Source organism: Perca flavescens, chromosome 14, assembly GCF_004354835.1.
Source record: "Perca flavescens isolate YP-PL-M2 chromosome 14, PFLA_1.0, whole genome shotgun sequence".
Taxonomy (NCBI): Eukaryota; Metazoa; Chordata; class Actinopteri; order Perciformes; family Percidae; genus Perca; species Perca flavescens.
The window spans coordinates 32,248,751-32,267,890 of NC_041344.1; the positions used below are offsets into that span (position 1 = coordinate 32,248,751).

Sequence of the window (19,140 nt, forward strand, 5' to 3'; positions counted from 1 at the left end):
CTATAATTGACAAAGACCCAACAATTTCAGTGATTGTGTTATGGTTGTCTAAGCTACTAGATGCCTAAATTTCCCTTGGGATGAATAAACTATCTATCTATCTATCTATCTATCTATCTATCTATCTATCTATCTATCTATCTATCTATCTATCTATCTATCTATCTATCTCATCTTGAATAATAGCCTATGTTGTTTGTTGTACAGGAAGTCAGTTTACCAAATAACATAACATTTGCTATTTTTAATAGAAAACTTAAAATGTACAGTACTCTTCTTCTTCCTTTGGTCGTTTTTGTTCAGTCGTTGCTCTTGAAGAGACAAGAACTATTTGCTCACGACATTTAAGAAAAATATGATCTAATCGTTTTGCCACAAAATAAATACCATATTATTCTACACCCTAATAGCATATTGACCTTTATCGTCACATGTCTAATAGGCCTAACATCTTAGGCAGAGAATCCTCAGTCCCGATGTTTTCTTTTGTTTGCCGCAGCTTGACAGCTCCGACAGCCTGCGTGGCGCTCCCACGCGAGTCCGTGCAAACTGTGTGCTTTCCGAAGCGTTAGAAGCTTTGCTGATAGTGTAGACTACAAAGTAAGTGCAAAATAGAGGAATACAGTGTAGGCTGCCAATCCATCTTGTTTGAGAAGTGTGCATCAAGATTTCAGAGCCAATTTCCGAGATGTTTATAATTTACAGTCTATGTACTCAGATGCACGGAGCCCTATTACAGCATTGGAGTTGTTAATGATGCCTGTGCTTTGGTTACCTGCTACTGTAGGAAGGCAAGGGCCCATTTTTCAATTCATCAAAAACATTGGGTCTGGTTAATAGACCTACAGTTGAAATGAACAGATAAACATAATATAATAAAAAAAATAATTTAAGTGACTATAAATAGATAACTAAACGACCACTACCACTATTTACTCTAAATTGTGCAATTATTTGAACATCTGTATCACATATTTCTTGTAAACTTACTCATTGAAAATGTAGAAATATAGCCTACTGTCCATGGCTCTGGGTCGACCAAATCACCACTGCGGAACCTTTGAATTGGTCAATGTTTCTCTAAGCCGGGTACAGTGACGGACGTTAGCTCCTCAACATGCGCCATTGAAAACAAACGTAGCAGATACGGCGGGGGGACCGAGTTTTTTTATGCTAACTAGTTAGCCGTATCTTGTCTTTATTAAACGTGCGACACATTTATTTACAATGGAGAGTATTTTAGAGCAACAGCGTCGCTATCACGAAGAGAAGGAGAGGCTCATGGATGCTAAAACTAAAGAAATGTTACACAAGAAGTCCACGGTAAGCTATCCGCTCTTTGCTAGCATTAGCACTATTGCTAATCAATACCGCAAACATGGGAAACGTCTGCAAGTGTTGGAAGTGGAAGTGTTTTCAAATGTATATCGTTTCTTTTTCTGACAGCTGCGGGAACAGATCAATTCTGACCATCGAACAAGAGCAATGTTGGATGTAAGTGAAGCAAGAGTTTAGATTTATTCTGAACGCCTAGCACCGGCTGGCTAACGTTAGTATCTCCTATAAAGTTAGACAACGTTAGTTAAGTTAAACTTTTAATTTTGAATACATAACGTTACAAGTGATCCGGGTATTAAAACAGTTACATCTCAACATATGTTATTATTGGTTAACTTCTTAACTTCACCAAAATATGACCCTATACTGTACATGACACTAAATGACTGCAAATTGGGTTATTAAAACAATACATTTGTAAATGTAAACATTTCAGTGTTTTCCATAGCTTTATAAAATACATAGGTGCACATATTTGGCAGAGGGTTTAGGGTTGGTCCCTCAAAAGTTTAAAAAAAAAAAAAAAAAGAAGAGGCAGTATGACATAATTTTGGAGCATTATTATTACCATGCCTGTGTCTAAAACGTTTAAAAAAAGCTACAGCAGATAATAAATAACAACACTCAAAAAGCTTAAAGTCAAAGACGTCCACTGTGGACCGACTACAATCATTAGATCTGAGAAAGTATCTTAGTTAGTTTTGATGCTCACATTGATTTCATATTCATTCGGCTCGGGTGCTGCACCTAAACCTAGGGCTGGGTGATACGGAGAAAAATCAAATATCACAATATTCTTGACCAAATACCTCGATATTGTGGTCTTGACTGTTGGTGCTTTCACAAAATATTTTTTAACAGTGAGATTTTAGATAAATAATCATCAATAATGTGGTAAACGGTGTCAAGTGAAATTATAGCGAAAAAAATAATTTGTTTTCAGCTGTTTACATGCATGCACAAATGTAGTGGAATGTTAAAACAAATCTGCAAACAGAATTTCTAAGAAAATTGAGTTAGTATGTGCTGGTTATTATCAATTCAGAACACTTAACTGTATATCACGATATTTCGATATATCATCACGACATGATTCCATAGAAAGACAATAAGTTATCACATTGAATTATTGCCCAGCCCTACCTAAACCTTATAAGATAGTGAAAACCCTTCTCATGCTGCATTTAATATCTAAGTAGCTATGTGACTTGTCAGGCCACTATTGTAAATAAGAACCGGTTCTTAATGACTTGCCTGTAAAAATAAAGGTGGAAAAGAAAAAGAAGGTGCTGTTACATGTTGAAGGACAGTTGGGTGCGACATTTTTCCTTGTAAAAGAGAGGGAAGCCGGTCAGAGTCCAGTCGTTTTAATTGAAACAGCCATGATGTTTAAAGCTCAACACGACAACAACGGCATTCTGACGTCTGTTCATTGTTTGTTTCTCTTGACAGAGGTATATGGAAGTGAGCTCAAATGTCAGAGACTCCTATGAAGACAAAGATGGGTAAGTGACTAACCTGCCACGGTCCTTCTCTAAATTACAGATGTTGTCGAGGGATTATGTTACTTTGAGTTGTTAAACATGATACCTGTTGTCTATAAATATTTTGTTTTCTTTGTATCAAGCTGGAACCTTGCGTATAGTAGTTACTAGGGCTGCACAATATATCGTTTTTTTCATTATCGCAATATCAACTGCTGCAATATACACATCGCGAAAGGCTGCAACATATCGCACTACACACTCATAGGTTTTTGGGGTTTGTTAAAAGAAAATATCAGTAGAAAACTGAAAACATTCTTTATTTAATTATTTTACTAACATTTTTTTTTATTTATCGCAAGTAATAGCTTTATTGCAATATTCAACGTTATCGCATATTTTCCTCATATTGGGCAGCCCTAGTTAGTAGTTACACATAGTCACTTGTTGTTGCCTTGATAAGTGACATCTTTTTCCTTATTAACAGAATGAGAAAGGATGAACTTGCTGCAATCTCGGGACCAAATGAGTTTGCAGAGTTCTACAACAGACTGAAACAGATAAAGGAGTTTCACAGAAAGCACCCAAATGAGGTACTTGTAAATAGTCAGATAATAATATGTAAAGCTTTTGACATGGGATACTAACAGCATTGCTATCATGTGTTTCTTGTAGATTTCCATCCCCATGTCTGTAGAGTTTGAGGAGCTGATGAAGGCCAGAGACAACCCCAGCGAGGAGGCTCAGAGTAGGTCTAAACCTACCTGAAACATTGTTACATTTTCATCTTTGTAGGCTCTGTCTCACCACAGGAGTTGAACCTATCTGATTTCTCTTATTCACCAAACCTTACACTTAGACTAAAGCAAACCACAATCTCGCACTCTGCTCTTGCTGTAGCATCACCATTTATTACAGAAAACTAACGTTTCAGTCCCTCTGGACCTTCGACCTCGGGCAACCCGCTTCCCTTCGGCGCCCATGTTAACCATAGACTGTATATAAATATGATGTTAACCAGTTGGGCTGTTCAGCCCATACAGTACAGGCCAAAAGTTTGGACACACCTTCTCATTCAATGCGTTTTCTTTATTTTCATGACTATTTACATTGTAGATTCTCACTGAAGGCATCAAAACTATAAATGAACACATATGGAATTATGTACTTAACAAAAAAGTGTGAAATAACTGAAAACATGTCTTATATTTTAGATTCCTTAAAGTAGCCACCCTTTGCTTTTTTTGATAACTCTGCAAACCCTTGGTGTTCTCTCAATGAGCTTCATGAGGTAGTCACCTGAAATGGTTTAGACTTCACAGGTGTGCTTTGTCAGGGTTAATTAGTGGAATTGTTTCCCTTATTAATAAAAAAGCAAAGGGTGGCTACTTTGAAGAATCTAAAATATAATACATGTTTTCAGTTATTTCACACTTGTTTGTACATAATTCCACATGTGTTCATTCATAGTTTTGATGCTTTCAGTGAGAATCTATAAAAGGAAACGCATTGAATGAGAAGGTGTGTCTAACCTTTTGGCCTGTACTGTAGATTGTTGCCTTCTAGTATCTGGTCTACTTTCTCTGTTCTCTGAAAACGCACAGATAATCTATCAAAACTATATTAATATAGTAAAAATTATATAAATCATCTTTCATTCATTATTCTGCAGTTTTGCCCTTCACTTTGACACCAAATCCTCTGCTATTGTCTTGTCTGTCTCGTGCACCCAGGATAGCTTTGAAGAAATTCAGAGCAATTAATTAGCTGGAATACACTTAATACCTAACAAAGTGCCGGAGTCCAATTCGCTGTATGTGTTCACACCTACTAGGCCATAAAACAGATTTTGATTTTAACTTACCTGCTACTGATTATAAACCCTGTCATGTAGCCTATATGGAGGTCTAGGGTGACAACATAATATAAAATCCTTAAATTAAAAAAAAATTCCATTTAAGTCCATATGGTTTGCACTTAAAAATGTCTTATTTTGTTTCTAGTGAAAACTAAAATGTTCATAACCCAATTCTCCCATTCCTCTTTAGTAGTACATTGCCCGTTGAAAATGTGCCTGTTTGGAATGGGCTGATTGCTTGGCCTGTGGTATTGCTGCTTGTAGAATTCTTCAAAACCAAATTGTACCCCAAAATGACCCCAATTAAGTTAATTTCCATTTCCAATTTCCATACAGGTTTAGTGGCTTGACGGTTAATGGGAAGTATGGATTTGATTCACGGGGGTATTTTGGCGACGGTAATGTCATTAGTGTTATAAGTTAGCAGTAGACTTAATTAACCTGACCCAGGGTCAGTCTGATGAAAATTGATGTGTCTGCCCAGTTCAGCTCTGAGATTTTCTCACATTGCACAGCGCTGTGAAGGAATAATCTCAAAGATTACGGTATGTTCTGCCTCTGTTTAGAAGTGGTGAATGTAGGCTACAGCTAACAGCAACTTGATATGATATTCATGATACTTAATGATATTACATTAAGTCAGACTCAAAGGGACAGAGCTGTAGCTGAGCCAAAGTAGACCACTTTTAATTAATTAACTTTATCGGTTATCAGACAAATAAAACGCAGATACAGATTTGCAAACTACCAAAAAAACGTCCCATTAATCGGCCGGGGCCGATAATTGCTCCATTCCTACTTTTGTTCATAATATAATAGCAGGAGAGGCAATATTAGTGTCCTAAAACTGGAAAGTGGCGGTGGTTTAACTCTGCAAAGGGCGGTGAATGTGCTTGTGTAGATCATGGATGTGTAATAAAACACAGTAGATTCGAACCACTTCCTAAACCAGTCACATGGTACATACGGCCAGCGAGGCTTCGGATGTCGTCAATGACGTCATTTGTCTTAAACAATACACGCCTCGACACGTGCTTCCTGGAAAACTTCCGGGGTTTCTCGGCGCGCGCTTCGAAGCCTCGGCACAGAACCTAACATCACTAGCTAAGGCGCTGCTCTGATCTGTCTTCCCCAGACCTGGTGGAGTTCTCCGATGAGGAAGGCTACGGCCGCTACCTCGACCTCCACGACTGCTACCTCAAGTTCATCAACCTGAAGGGAGCCGAGGTAGGGCTGTGCACTTTATCGATATTTTAATCGCAATTACGATTTTGGCTCCTAACGATCACAACAACCGAGTAATCGAGAAAAACCATTATGTACATTGAATTTTGCAAGTAAACTCTTATTTTGTCTTGTGTTCTGAATTAAAAAAAAAAAAAAAAAAAAAAAAATTCCATGGGAAAAGTATTAAAAGGAAATTGTGCAGTCCATGGGGTTTTCGCTGTTGATTTGTTTAGCTGTTTTTTTACTTCAATTAATGCAACATCGTTCCAAAAGTCAATGGGTAATCATGTTAAATAATCCTGATTTCAATATTGACCAAAATACTAGTGATGATGATTTTTTTTTTTTTTCATAATCGAGCAGCCCTAAAATGAGGTTATGATCCCTCAAAGTCTTCATAATTCATTCTGTATCTCCAAACTGAAGTAGCGTTTCTTTTTAACCTGTACTCTTTCCCCCGCAGAAACTCGAGTATATCTCGTACCTGTCTTCATTCGACCAGCTTTTTGACATCCCCAAGGACAGGAAGAACGCTGAATACAAAAAGTAGGTCCATCATGCATCAGAAGTGACTGGTAACACCTGTGTGGAACCGGAAGTAGAAACTGTGTCTTGCTGTAAAGACGACACAATTAACTTAAAGGTGCTCTCAGCAATGTTGGATGACGGCACTTCTTGTTGACGTTGGAAGTATTGTCAAACAAAACGAGGCCAGCTCGCCCCTCCGTCCCCCTCACCCCCCCCCCCCCCCCACTCCCTTCTGCGCACTAACCCCCCCACCCCCAAATCCTTCTTGTCTGATATTGGCTGGAACACTGTTTGTTATGTTTAGTGGTGTAGGTTGGCACAGTTTGTTTTTGTTGCCGTTTGTGGAGCCTGGGCTGTCTACAGAGACCGTGTTTTCTTACAGTGTGTTCAGGGGACAGGCAGATGGCGGATAGTGAGGAGATGTTTTTTACAGTGTGTTCAGAGGACAGGCAGCTAGCAGATAGTGAGGTGTTTTTTACAGTGTGTTCAGGGGACAGGCAGCTAGCAGATAGTGAGTAGATGTTTTTTTACAGTGTGTTCAGGGGACAGGCAGATGGCGGAGAGTGAGGAGATGTTTTTACAGTGTGTTCAGAGGACAGGCAGATGGCGGAGAGTGAGGAGATGTTTTTACAGTGTGTTCAGAGGACAGGCAGCTAGCAGATAGTGAGGAGATGTTTTTTACAGTGTGTTCAGGGGACAGGCAGCTAGCAGATAGTGAGGAGATGTTTTTACAGTGTGTTCAGGGGACAGGCAGCTAGCAGATAGTGAGGATATGTTTTTACAGTGTGTTCAGAGGACAGGCAGCTAGCAGATAGTGAGGAGATGTTTTTTACAGTGTGTTCAGAGGACAGGCAGCTAGCAGATAGTGAGTAGATGTTTTTTACAGTGTGTTCAGGGGGCAGGCAGCTAGCGGATAGTGAGATGTTTGCTGTATGTGACAAAAAAAATGTTGTAGCTTAAGTCGCTTAGTGCACCTTTTAATCTTAACCTAATACAATATCATGGATAGGCCTGTAACAATTATTACTATTATTATTAATTGTCTAATGCAGATGGCGGATAGTGAGGAGATGTTTTTTACAGTGTGTTCAGAGGACAGGCAGCTAGCAGATAGTGAGGTGTTTTTTACAGTGTGTTCAGGGGACAGGCAGCTAGCAGATAGTGAGTAGATGTTTTTTTACAGTGTGTTCAGGGGACAGGCAGCTAGCAGATAGTGAGGATATGTTTTTACAGTGTGTTCAGAGGACAGGCAGCTAGCAGATAGTGAGGAGATGTTTTTTACAGTGTGTTCAGGGGACAGGCAGCTAGCAGATAGTGAGGAGATGTTTTTACAGTGTGTTCAGGGGACAGGCAGCTAGCAGATAGTGAGGAGATGTTTTTACAGTGTGTTCAGGGGACAGGCAGCTAGCAGATAGTGAGGATATGTTTTTACAGTGTGTTCAGAGGACAGGCAGCTAGCAGATAGTGAGTAGATGTTTTTTACAGTGTGTTCAGGGGGCAGGCAGCTAGCGGATAGTGAGATGTTTGCTGTATGTGACAAAAAAAATGTTGTAGCTTAAGTCGCTTAGTGCACCTTTTAATCTTAACCTAATACAATATCATGGATAGGCCTGTAACAATTATTACTATTATTATTAATTGTCTAATCGCAATTTCTTTACATAATTGCGGTTTCTTTGTTTAAACGCAGCTAACTGCTAACATTAGCTAAGGTCCTAAGGGGTATGACTGTCGATGGTAATTGTTGATTTTGTTAAGCTATGGCAAATTGTAATTATGTAAATGATTATTGGTCGCGCTGTTGAGTTAAGGCTATGCTGTCACCTGTTGCCATAGCAACTCCAAACATCTTGAGCTGTAGCTTGTCTCAAGCTGGTTTCACGCCAGTTTACTGTAAACAAAAGATGCATCCTATGATTGCAGAGGAACTGTAGGTCTACAAAATTCTTCATAGGGAAATCAAAACCCAAAGTAGGCTATAGTATGAAACCATTCATATTGAAACTAATTGCAGATTTGCCTCAGTGGCAAAGTTTGCAGCCTTGCTGTGTGCATTTGATTTTTCTTGGCTTTTGCAAAAATGACTCCAAGGCTCGGCTATAGGGGAATTCAGAAAGAGGTGGCTCATTAATGCTGAGTAGCATACATGCTGCTCGATGGTCCCCCTGTGGCCTGTTCTTTAACACTAGAATGGCCAGGACGGTCATTTTGACCGTTTTGAAATTTATATGTGTAATAACTTTGCTAAATAAAAAAATACAATCCCGCTGGTACCTGACTTTTCCTAAAAGAGTCTGTATTTTTATTTAAAATAGTTTTTATATACATCACTTTTGCCTATTTTGGCCATTTTTTCGCGGTTTTGTTTTTAATCTTTTGCGTGGTTGAAGATGCATCTTGGTTGCTTAGTAATAATCATAGTCTCTGTCAGAGAAACGTAGCGGTCTCGAGTAACAAGTGTGGACATCACCGATGGGCCAAAGGCAAAGCCAGAGTCGGTAACGTAGGCTACGGCGTGGATGGACTCGGTTCTGAATCAGAAGAAAAGCACCGGGCCCTCACTCTGTGAAAGGTGCGGTACACGTAGATGGCCGGTAGCTGTCTACGTGTTCATATAACTTTATACATGCTACAACTGGCTGGAATCATTACACACATCCTCTCCAAGGAGTGCACCAGCTGGAAAATGTCCCGGAGGAAGTTCATGGAGCAACTGGCAAAGTAGCTGAGAGCGGAGTTTATGGAGGAAAAAAGGGAAGCGGCGCACGGTCCGAGCAGCGCTGCGCACCGCAGCAGACACCAAAACGGAGGCAGTGCCAGGTTAGGTTAGGTTATAAATGTTCAAATAACTAGGGTTGGGTATCGTTTTTTTTTTTTTTCTTCAATTCCGGTGCTAAATCGATACTTTTAAAACGGTGCCGGTGCCTGAACCGGTACTTTTCAATAAAGTTAAAAAAAATAAAAATAAAAATAAGGGTAGTAAACAACAGTCAGTGACTTGTTTATTGCTAAGGCCATGGTCAAAATTAAAGATTTAATAATAACGTAATAACAATAACAATAACTTATTTCACCAGTAAATTGCTGTTGAACCCCAGATGGGAAAAGGGTATTTTACAATTACTGTCAATGCACCACGAGGCTACCAGTTTTAAGTGAATCTGTGTTGTTCAATTCCGACAACGGCAGCTGCAAGTGAACGCACCGTCTGTGTTGTTTAATTCCGACCATATAAACATACTGTATATCTATGAATTGTTACATCCCGCTGTTGAAGTCCTCCACAGTGAAATACAGTCACACTTTACACTGTTTAACGTTAGCTGTCAGCATTTTAACCGTGATTAATCCAGCTGCTAGCTAAAGGTAGGCTAACGTTACATGCTGTCAGGTGTAGTGTAAAGTCAGGCACCGAAATGAGGCACCGAAACTTTCGTTCTTATTCGGTCTCGTTACTACCGTTTACGTCGGCACCGGTTCCCTATTGGCACCGAGTTTCGGTACCCAACCCTACAAATAACATACTTTTAATTGTTATTTGGCTGTGAATTATGTTGAATGAATTTCCCCCAATATGTATCGAGACATGAATGTATGAAATAATCACGGTTTAGCCTACTACGCCATGATATGATATCAAGGGCGTTGTATTGAATCAACAGCCATGTGCAATTTAGCTAGCAGGTGAAGGTAAAACTAAAAAGAAGAACTGTGCAAGAACTACAGACTAATACAGGCTTAAATGAACTGACAACATAAGTTATACGACTTACAGTTCTCAAGGATGCACACATGCCATCTCAACCTGGTCCTCCGGACAGCCTGTCTCTTTTTTTCTTTCTCCCTTTTCTCCGAGTGGCACGCGTGCCCACTCGCGTTGTGAAGCGCGTGTCTGCGCTATTCTTGGACGTGCTTTCTAACGATCACTGCTGATAGACGGCATTTTGTACATTTCTGATACTGTGGCGGGAGAAATCTAACCGTGGCGTACCGCCACTTGCCAATCAACATAGAGGAAACACTGGATTGATTCAAAACTTTAATTTGTTTTAAAAAAGTAATAAATACATATCTTTTGAAATCTAACTGAAAGAGACAATTATATTGTTGTGTGGTGGCTGTCTGTGCAGGTATCTGGAGATGCTGCTGGAGTATCTGCAGGACTACACGGACCGGGTCAAACCTCTGCTGGACCAGAACGAGCTCTACGGCAAAGTGCTGTCAGACTTTGAAAAGAAATGGGAGAACGGGACCTTTCCAGGCTGGCCCGTAAGTTCTCCTCTTCATATGCGGTGATGGTCCGAGTTCTGGTTGGACATCTCATCTGACCGGTGTCTTTTCTTTTTGTTTTTTATTTGTAGAAAGAGACGAGTAGTGCTTTGACTCACGCTGGCGCTCATCTGGACCTCTCTGCTTTTTCTTCCTGGGAGGTAAAACATCAAGTGCTCATATCTTAAAAAAATGTATCTTTTTTTTTTTTTTTTTTTTTTTTTTTTTTTCCCCCACACTTTTTTTATATGAAATTTTGCATGGACATACAGTTGCCATAACAATTAGCAGTTAGAGTGATACATACAAACCAATTCCCTTTTGGAGGGAAACAAATACTAGAAAAACACTGCATATAGTAACTAACTGAAAGCAGGTAAGTAGTATGAGTCAATGAAGAAAGAGCACTTTATGTATTTATCAAAAAGGATAAAGGTAGGCACGATAGTACAAAAAAAGGAATTGTTATATAAACATACCTACTGCAAATTTAAAGGGGGAAAAAAGAACATGGCAAAGAAGACAATACAACACCACTCAGTGATGGAGTACAAGGAAAAAAGAGCCTCAGCAACACAAAAGCACTTAAAGCTTAATATCAATCAACCAGACAATAAAAACAGCCCCCATGTTCCTGCAGAATTAGGAACCATGCAATGAGAACCTGATGTTTCCAGTTTTAGGAAATGTAGAACCTTAACCAGTGAAAGGAGGAGGGAGTAGAGGGTTATTTCCATTTTAGAGAAGTAGTCCTTTTGCTTCCTCTTGTGTGATAAAGGCCAGAATGTCTTTCATAGAGGATAGCGAAGGTGAGGGTGAGACACCAAATAAAACAGAGTGGGTTAGGTGCTACTTTTTCCTCTAGTAATTTGAGATCATTGTAATGTGTGAATGTTAATAATCTCTACCCAGTAGGGCCCCGCGGCGGACGAAAATGTATCTTTTTACAAGGGTTGCTTATTCATGCTGCTGCTGATGTGCTTTTTCTTGTTCCTTCCCACAGGAGTTGGCTTCCTTGGGTCTGGACAGATTGAAGTCTGCCCTCATGGCGTTGGGACTGAAATGTGGAGGGTGAGTATGTTGTTTTCGTGCTGAAAAAATAACATTAAGGATATGCTATATCCAAAAAAAAGTTCTTTAAAGGTCAGATTATGAGAAGTGGGAAAGGGCTATTTAACCCGTCTTGGGCCAATTATGTTGTATACGACTGCAAACTACATGTTTTTATATTCTATTCAATATCTCCAGATCAATGCGGTGTAGAGACTTCCTTTTTTGTTTTTGTTTAGCAGCAAAGAGATGCGCCTTTTCAGCGAGGTCTTTGGTGCCATCGTAGGCCTTCCAGAAGCTTTTTAATCCAGCCTGGAACTGCAGTGGTTTTTTTATGGAGATTTTGCACAAAGAGGACCATTTCCAGGAATCTGGGAACCTTTTGACGCACTCAGTTACTTCACCTAGTCTAACATTTAATATTTCTGACTGCTGTGCACCTGGAACACAGAATAAGCACATTAGGTTACTATGACAACCGGCACTGGAGCTGTCATTGGCACATTTAACAGCATTTATAATATTTCAGTGTTTAAAAAAAACACTACAATAATGTAGTCAGGTAAATGTCACCTCGTTTCTTAAAATCAAACTATTAAAAACAATAATAAAAAAATACATAATAAACCTTTATTGTTGCACCCTTGCCCCTGTCCTTAGGGCACCCCAGGGTGTCACCACTGCAGGGGGGGGCTATTTTAATTCCAAAGGCCAAGGGAACTTTATCAGGATGTATAGTATCCTGGATCTGTGAAATTACTGGCCTTTAAAAATAAACATCTGCCTGCCTCTATGGGAATTTAACATAGGGGTGTGTATAATTATGCCCCTGTATTTTAAGGAAGAACATTTATTTATTTACGATACATTATTCATTCACAAAGAAAATTGGTGTCCTTAAAGGTTGGATTTTTACAATATTACTTGCGATAAATAAACCAATATGAAAGTGTACTCTGTTCTGCATTTCTGCTGCTTTCAGTATTCTGCTAAAATACAACAAATGTATTGTTGATTTTAAAACAAATAAAAGGAAATCATTTCCATAACATTGCATTATAAAAGGCAGCACTAATAAAAAATGGGTTACATTTTAATGTGCAGTTTTCTGCTGATATTTTCTTCCAACTAACACAAAAAGTATGTGTCTTTCACGATATCTGGCAGGCTTACTAGATGTTTATTGCACCAGTTGATAAAAAAAAAGATATACTGTGCAGCCCTAGCGTTAGGACGACTGTGTGTGTGTGTGTGTGTGTGTGTGTGTGTGTGTGTGTGTGTGTGTGTGTGTGTGTGTGTGTGTTCTGTGTGTTTGACAGGACTCTGGAGGAGAGAGCTCAGAGGCTCTTCAGCACGAAAGGCAAGTCCCTGGAATCACTGGACCCGTCTCTGTTTGCCAAGAACCCGAAAGCCAAAGGCCCTAAAAAGTAAGTGGGTGTAAAAAATGAATCCATCTAATGCTAATGCGTGTCCTATGATAGTGTTCCTTTATATAATTCATAACAATTTCCATCCATCACTCCTTCAGAGACACAGAGCGTAACAAGGAAATTGGCTTCCTGGAAGCTCAAGTCTATGAATATGTGGAGATCCTCGGGGTGAGTGAATATATCTGAAGGCTAACGCTGCTGTTGAATTCCCAAATAAAGGCTTCCATCCAACATTTTGAGAGAAATGTTAGCTAGCTTATTGCTGGGGCTGGGTAATGTAAAAAAGTGTTCCATTCCGTGACTTGGATACCGGTTCCTAAACAATACTTTTTTGATAAGAATTTTATGAAATCTATTTTAACAAAAGCTAACATTAAATATTACGGCACAAATTAATGAGTTTTGTTCTTTTTTTAGACAGCCAATCACAAACACTATTAGATCTTGGTAGAAGCACGCTGCATGCTTATTGGCTCACTGACTCCGATGAGATTTATTAAAATTTGGTATTGAATGACGAGGCATTTTTTGATACTGCATACTAAGGAGGCAATTGGATCGGCGCCTAAAAAGTATTGAATTCGGTACCCAGCCCTACCTATCGCAGGCCCAAACGTGACCGTTTTGGTTGTGCTCGGCGGTTCCAGGAGCAGAGGCAGCTGACTCACGAGAACGTCCAGAGGAAACAGGCCCGGACCGGGGAGGAGCGCGAGGAAGAGGACGAGGAGCAGCTCAGCGAGAGCGAGAGCGAAGACGACGACAACGAGATCATTTACAACCCCAAGAACCTGCCGCTGGGCTGGGATGGCAAGGTGAGGCCACACCCCCGTACCAACAACACAATACATGTAAAATGACTTTTAAAGCTATAGTGCGCGACTATTTTAAATTAAGAAACGTCCGTTCCATTCAAGCCATTGCCAAATGATGTGATACAAAGCTAGTCTATATCGACGACACTCCACTTCCGGGATTGCTCCGGTGCCGCTGGAAATTCTACCGGATGTCCCTCAACTTCCTCTTCCTATGTGTTGGAGTTCTAAAGTCTGGATTTGTGAGGACTATGGTTAACTGCTCCTCAGATCTCTGCAGGTTAAATCCAGACAGCTAGCTAGACTATCTGTCCAATCTGAGTTTTCTGTTGCACAACTAAAACTACTTTTGAACGTACACACGTTCTACCAAAACAAGTTTGTTCATGAGGCTATTTTGTCGAGGCACCGATGCTCTGTCCGGCGCTTAGCACCGCCCAAGACGATTGTGATTGGTTTAAAGAAATGCCAATAAACCAGCACGTTTGTCTCCCATCCCAGAATGCTGTGTGGACTAGCCAGACCTTCTTCCGCAGCGCTGTGGAGGAAGGTCTGGCAACGCGAGACAAATACAAAGCTAATAAAGCCTAGCCGCTCCACAAAATTCTCTCTCTCTCCTAGTATGGCTATGTTTACAAAATGGTGTAGTCTGGCGACTTTTGTGTGTAGCAGCTCGATTGATGCGTTTTACGTCACCGCTGAGAAAGGAAATGGCAGTGTTCAGCTTTGTAGACGAAAAGGTCTGCTGCAACAGGTGAAGGCATGGTTGAAAACCCGAAGATGCGCCCACGAAATGTTTTAGTCAGGGATATTAATGCTAGTATCATGTGGATGCGCTGTTTTTTTGTCATTTCTTAGAATTCCTCATAGGGGAGACAGAAACTACGCACTAACTACGTTTTGCTTTAAAACATTGAAATTAAAATGGCGGGTAATAAAAAATGGATTTACTGTATAATGGTCTTAAGTCTTAAAGTGCTCATATTATGCTCATTTTCAAGTTCATAATTGTATTTAGAGGTTGTACCAGAATAGGTTTACATGGTTTAATTTTCATAAAAACATCATATATTTGTTGTACTGCACATTGCTGAAGCTCCTCTTTTCACCCTGTGTGTTGAGCTCTCTGTTTTAGCTACAGAGTGAGACATCTCACTTCTGTTCCATCTTTGTTGGGAGTCGCACATGCGCAGTAGCTAGATAAGGACTACTAGCCAGTCAGAAGCAGAGTAGGGCGGGTCCTGACAAGCACGCTAGTGTGATCCAAAACAAACCCGTTTCAGCCGGTAACCATGGCTACGGTTCAGCCGTACATGTTCGGACCAGAGTCTGATCCCAAAACACAGGCAGAACAACCAGACAAGCTTCACAACCTAGACTGGAGCAAGTAAGTTATGTAAATGTTAAAAAATTAGTCTTTCATACGTAACATTTGAGTCTGCTGGACGTGGCGATACAACTATCTGAACTCTTGGGGCCTCCGCTCGATCTAGTTTGGTTTGAGGGCGTCCCACGCTAGCAGCTAGGTTAGCATTATAACGTGTGTTCCAAAGTGACCACGTTGGTCTCTGAAGTAAAGGCTGGACTATAATAGAGCTGTTTGGAGCAGTTGGTGAACAGTGTTTTCTGTTGGAGATGGTAAGTCCCTTGGGGGGGACTTTGGGCTTTTTCACTTTGTAAACCTATAATGTACACCAAAAGATATATAACACAATAAAGGAAAGGGGAAAAGCTAAAAAGCATAATATGAGCACTTTAACACATCCTCTGGGGAGACTGCCACTATTTGACAAGAAAATGCAAAGATAAATGTCCTAAAAAAAAAAAAATTAACAATTTAATGCAGCATAAAAATGTTTTTCTTCTCTCTCTTGTTGATCCCAACCACCAGGTTGGAACCACTGGTCCAAACCTTTATTCACACTGGAACTGCAAGAGTGAATTCAAATAAAAACTCTGCTTTTATGTGCCAGGGCTCAGCGCTAACTTTTTTTTTTCCCTAGAGCACATGTGCTCCTAAGTAGAAAAATTTAGGAGCACATAAAGAATTTTAGGGGTGCAATGAAAATGGATCAAATCATGTTTTTCTTTCATAAAAAGAATACGAGGAGACATTTACAAGCAAAGGGATTTCATTTATTTGAATAGAACAAGTAGCCTAAACTAGGTTTTTGATTATTTCTCCTTCAAATAATCCTTTAATAATAATGATGTAATAATTCATACTTTAAACTGTAAATGGTTCAAGGTTAATTTATTGTCATTGTACAACAAATGTCCCACTAAATCCAGACAAACCTTTGGAGAATTCACTCTAGTCAGCTCATAGTGACTTACATAAGGTAATTGCTATTACTGTTGGTGCACAGTGATGCTTTATGAAGTGTAATGTTTTCTATTTTAAAATACATTTTCTACTGATCAGTACACTGAATATACAGTAGTGGTGTAACAGACCACTCCCACGGTTCGGCATGCACGTGAATCTGAAAATACATGTTCAATACAGTTTTACTGTTGATGTGAAACCGCCTACACGTGGTCAGAGGTAAAAACTGTGAGGTCGGGCGCAGGGGATAGAGGCAAACTGTGGCGCAGGTATATGTCGTTGTGATGCGAGTGAAACGGTCGCACTGTAGAGCCCTGTGTGCTGCACATTGTTTTTACCTACACATCTCTAGTTTTCTGACTGCTGTTTTATTCCCTCTAGCCAATTCCATACTGGCTCTATAAACTACACGGGCTGAACATCAACTACAACTGTGAGATCTGTGGGAACTACACTTACAGGGGACCCAAAGCCTTCCAGAGGCACTTTGCCGTAAGTTGTTGTTCTGTCATGGATTCCCTGACAGAGGGAGTTGTACACAATCTGCATGTCTTTAAACAGATTTTTCTCTGTCAAATTTACAGAACAAACAAAATGAAGTGTGTGTTTGTCTTGTTGTAGGAGTGGAGGCATGCTCACGGCATGCGCTGCCTGGGGATCCCCAACACGGCTCACTTTGCCAACGTCACACAGATTGAGGACGCCGTCTCCTGTAAGAGTCTTTGTCTTCGCTCGTTATGAGCGTATGTATTTTCACGAGTTTTTGGAAGTTGCTTTCAATAACCCTTTTGTGCTTTTGTTTTGTTACTCCAGTGTGGGCCAAGCTCAAGTCCCAGAAGGCATTAGAGCGGTGGCAGCCCGACACAGAGGTGAGTCCACACAGGTGGAATTGGGACAACTGGTCGGGAAAACAGTGTGTCCTCGGCTACATTTGCATTGCTACGTTTTGGTTTTTAAGCGTTGAGTTTTGAGCCAAAAGTGATCTCCGTGCACCAAGTCTTTTTTTAGCTCCAGTAGAAGAACTAATCTCTGCTTAAACTAACACGCCCAAACCTCATATCTCATCAACATTCTGGTATACTGGGCATAAACAGGAGGCAGCGTGGAGAAACGTTGGCCTAGGTGTCTCCAAAGGTCTCTGTTTGCGGCCGTTGAGACTGCAACACAACCCGGCAGATTCCAAACCAAAACGGGTCAGAAGTGTTTCCACATGTCTCCGGTTTAGGGGCTCAGAAACGCCAGAGCAGTGTGTGAGGTGTTAACGTAGCAAAAGATATTTGTTTTTAACTCAAAACGTAGCAATGTAAAGTTAGGCCGGTTACACACTGGCTGCGTGGCATGAGCGTGTCCCCTGTGTGGCGTGTCCGTTTTTATATTTGGGCTCCCATGGTAACAGGTCAGAGCTTACACACTGCCTGCGTGAGACGCATGTCTGAGGCGAGGCTCCAGCCGCGCTGAAAACGCGTGCATGCTAGAAATAGGAGCGACGCCTATTTTTCACACGACACGCAAGCGTGTTGGAAACGTTTCCGGGCAAAATAGAATAGGAATCATGTCATTTAATACAAATACATATTAATAAATAACATGTTAATGTTTGAAAGTCTCTAGGTTTTGACATAAATGCAGATATAAATATAATTTAAAAAAAATAATAAATTATCGATTTTCAAATATTGCACCTGTCAATACAGAACGGAATGTTCTGTAGCCTATTTTGCCGTCAAACTGCCGACGTTGTCTCTGCTGTAATGAAATCAGTATATATTTATGTTTAACATGAAGTATACTACTGCTTGAGTGCAGTAAATCAATGGGAAACATCCATGTGTCCAGATAAGGCTAGCAGCAGCAGCAGCAGCGCCGCGTCAGACACCTTTCTGGTGAGCAAAGACAGTAAACGCCACGCAGCCGACACACAACAGAAACGCCACGCTCACGCAGCCAGTGTGTAGCCGGCCTTTGGGGTGGGAATCACCGGGTCTCTCATGGCTCGCGATACCAATATCACAATAAAGCATAATATCACAATAAAGCAATTCTGCGATTATCAATATATTGCTAGACAATCCAATAATGATACATCACGATATCGGTCTAACTATGAATGCAAAATGCCTGTGAAAAAAGGGGGGAGCCGTGAAGTAGCCACGCTGGGAGCAGGGAAATCTATTTAGATCGCCTCATTTTATTCATTAAAATATCGATCTAGATCAATTCTCGCATCGCACGAAGAAGCACAACGATATATTGCCATATGGATAGTTTGTCCTCCCCTAGTTCTAATATAAGGCTCATTCCATGACTTGTTTTTCAGGAAGAGTACGAGGACTCGAGTGGCAACGTGGTCAACAAGAAGACCTACGAGGATCTGAAGAGACAAGGCTTGCTGTAGATTGAGGAGAATATGACGAGTCCCAAAAATGTAACGTCTAATGAGCATCCTTTAAGATTTGCTATATTTTTTATCACCCATGTTTTTTTGTTTTTTTTTATGTGTATGTAGTAATGTTTTACAGAATGCATCCCACCCTCGTCCCTCCCTTTGATAACTTTGTAATGTGGCAACCATTGATCCTTGTAATAAACTTTTGTCACCTTGCTGTTTGTCTGAATCTCCCGAGTGTTAAATCTCTCTTCTGGAGAGTCTGGCTTCTAGAACAGGATTTGTCAGAGTGGTCCGTGGACCTCTGGTGCTCCTTCAGTAGATTTGGTAAAATATCGTGTTTTTAATTTGAACATTTTAAACTGTTTCTCATACTGTCTGCCAGCAACTCAAAAGCCTAACAGTGAGGAGCAATGATGTGTTTGTATA

At 40.4% G+C, this 19,140-nt stretch overlaps 1 protein-coding gene across 1 annotated transcript; it reads left to right on the plus strand.

The window, feature by feature from the left end:
* Nucleotides 1-1,023: 1,023 nt before the first annotated feature.
* sf3a3 (splicing factor 3a, subunit 3) lies at nucleotides 1,024-18,940 on the plus strand. The gene is made up of 17 exons (XM_028597134.1): nucleotides 1,024-1,323; nucleotides 1,447-1,494; nucleotides 2,791-2,843; nucleotides 3,310-3,415; nucleotides 3,498-3,570; nucleotides 5,816-5,907; nucleotides 6,371-6,453; nucleotides 10,566-10,704; nucleotides 10,797-10,865; nucleotides 11,708-11,775; nucleotides 13,074-13,181; nucleotides 13,283-13,352; nucleotides 13,832-13,996; nucleotides 16,707-16,817; nucleotides 16,947-17,037; nucleotides 17,139-17,194; nucleotides 18,643-18,940. The coding sequence occupies exons 1-17, from the start codon at nucleotides 1,228-1,230 to the stop codon at nucleotides 18,718-18,720; spliced, it is 1,506 nt and encodes a 501-aa protein (XP_028452935.1). The 5' UTR covers nucleotides 1,024-1,227; the 3' UTR covers nucleotides 18,721-18,940.
* Nucleotides 18,941-19,140: the final 200 nt, after the last annotated feature.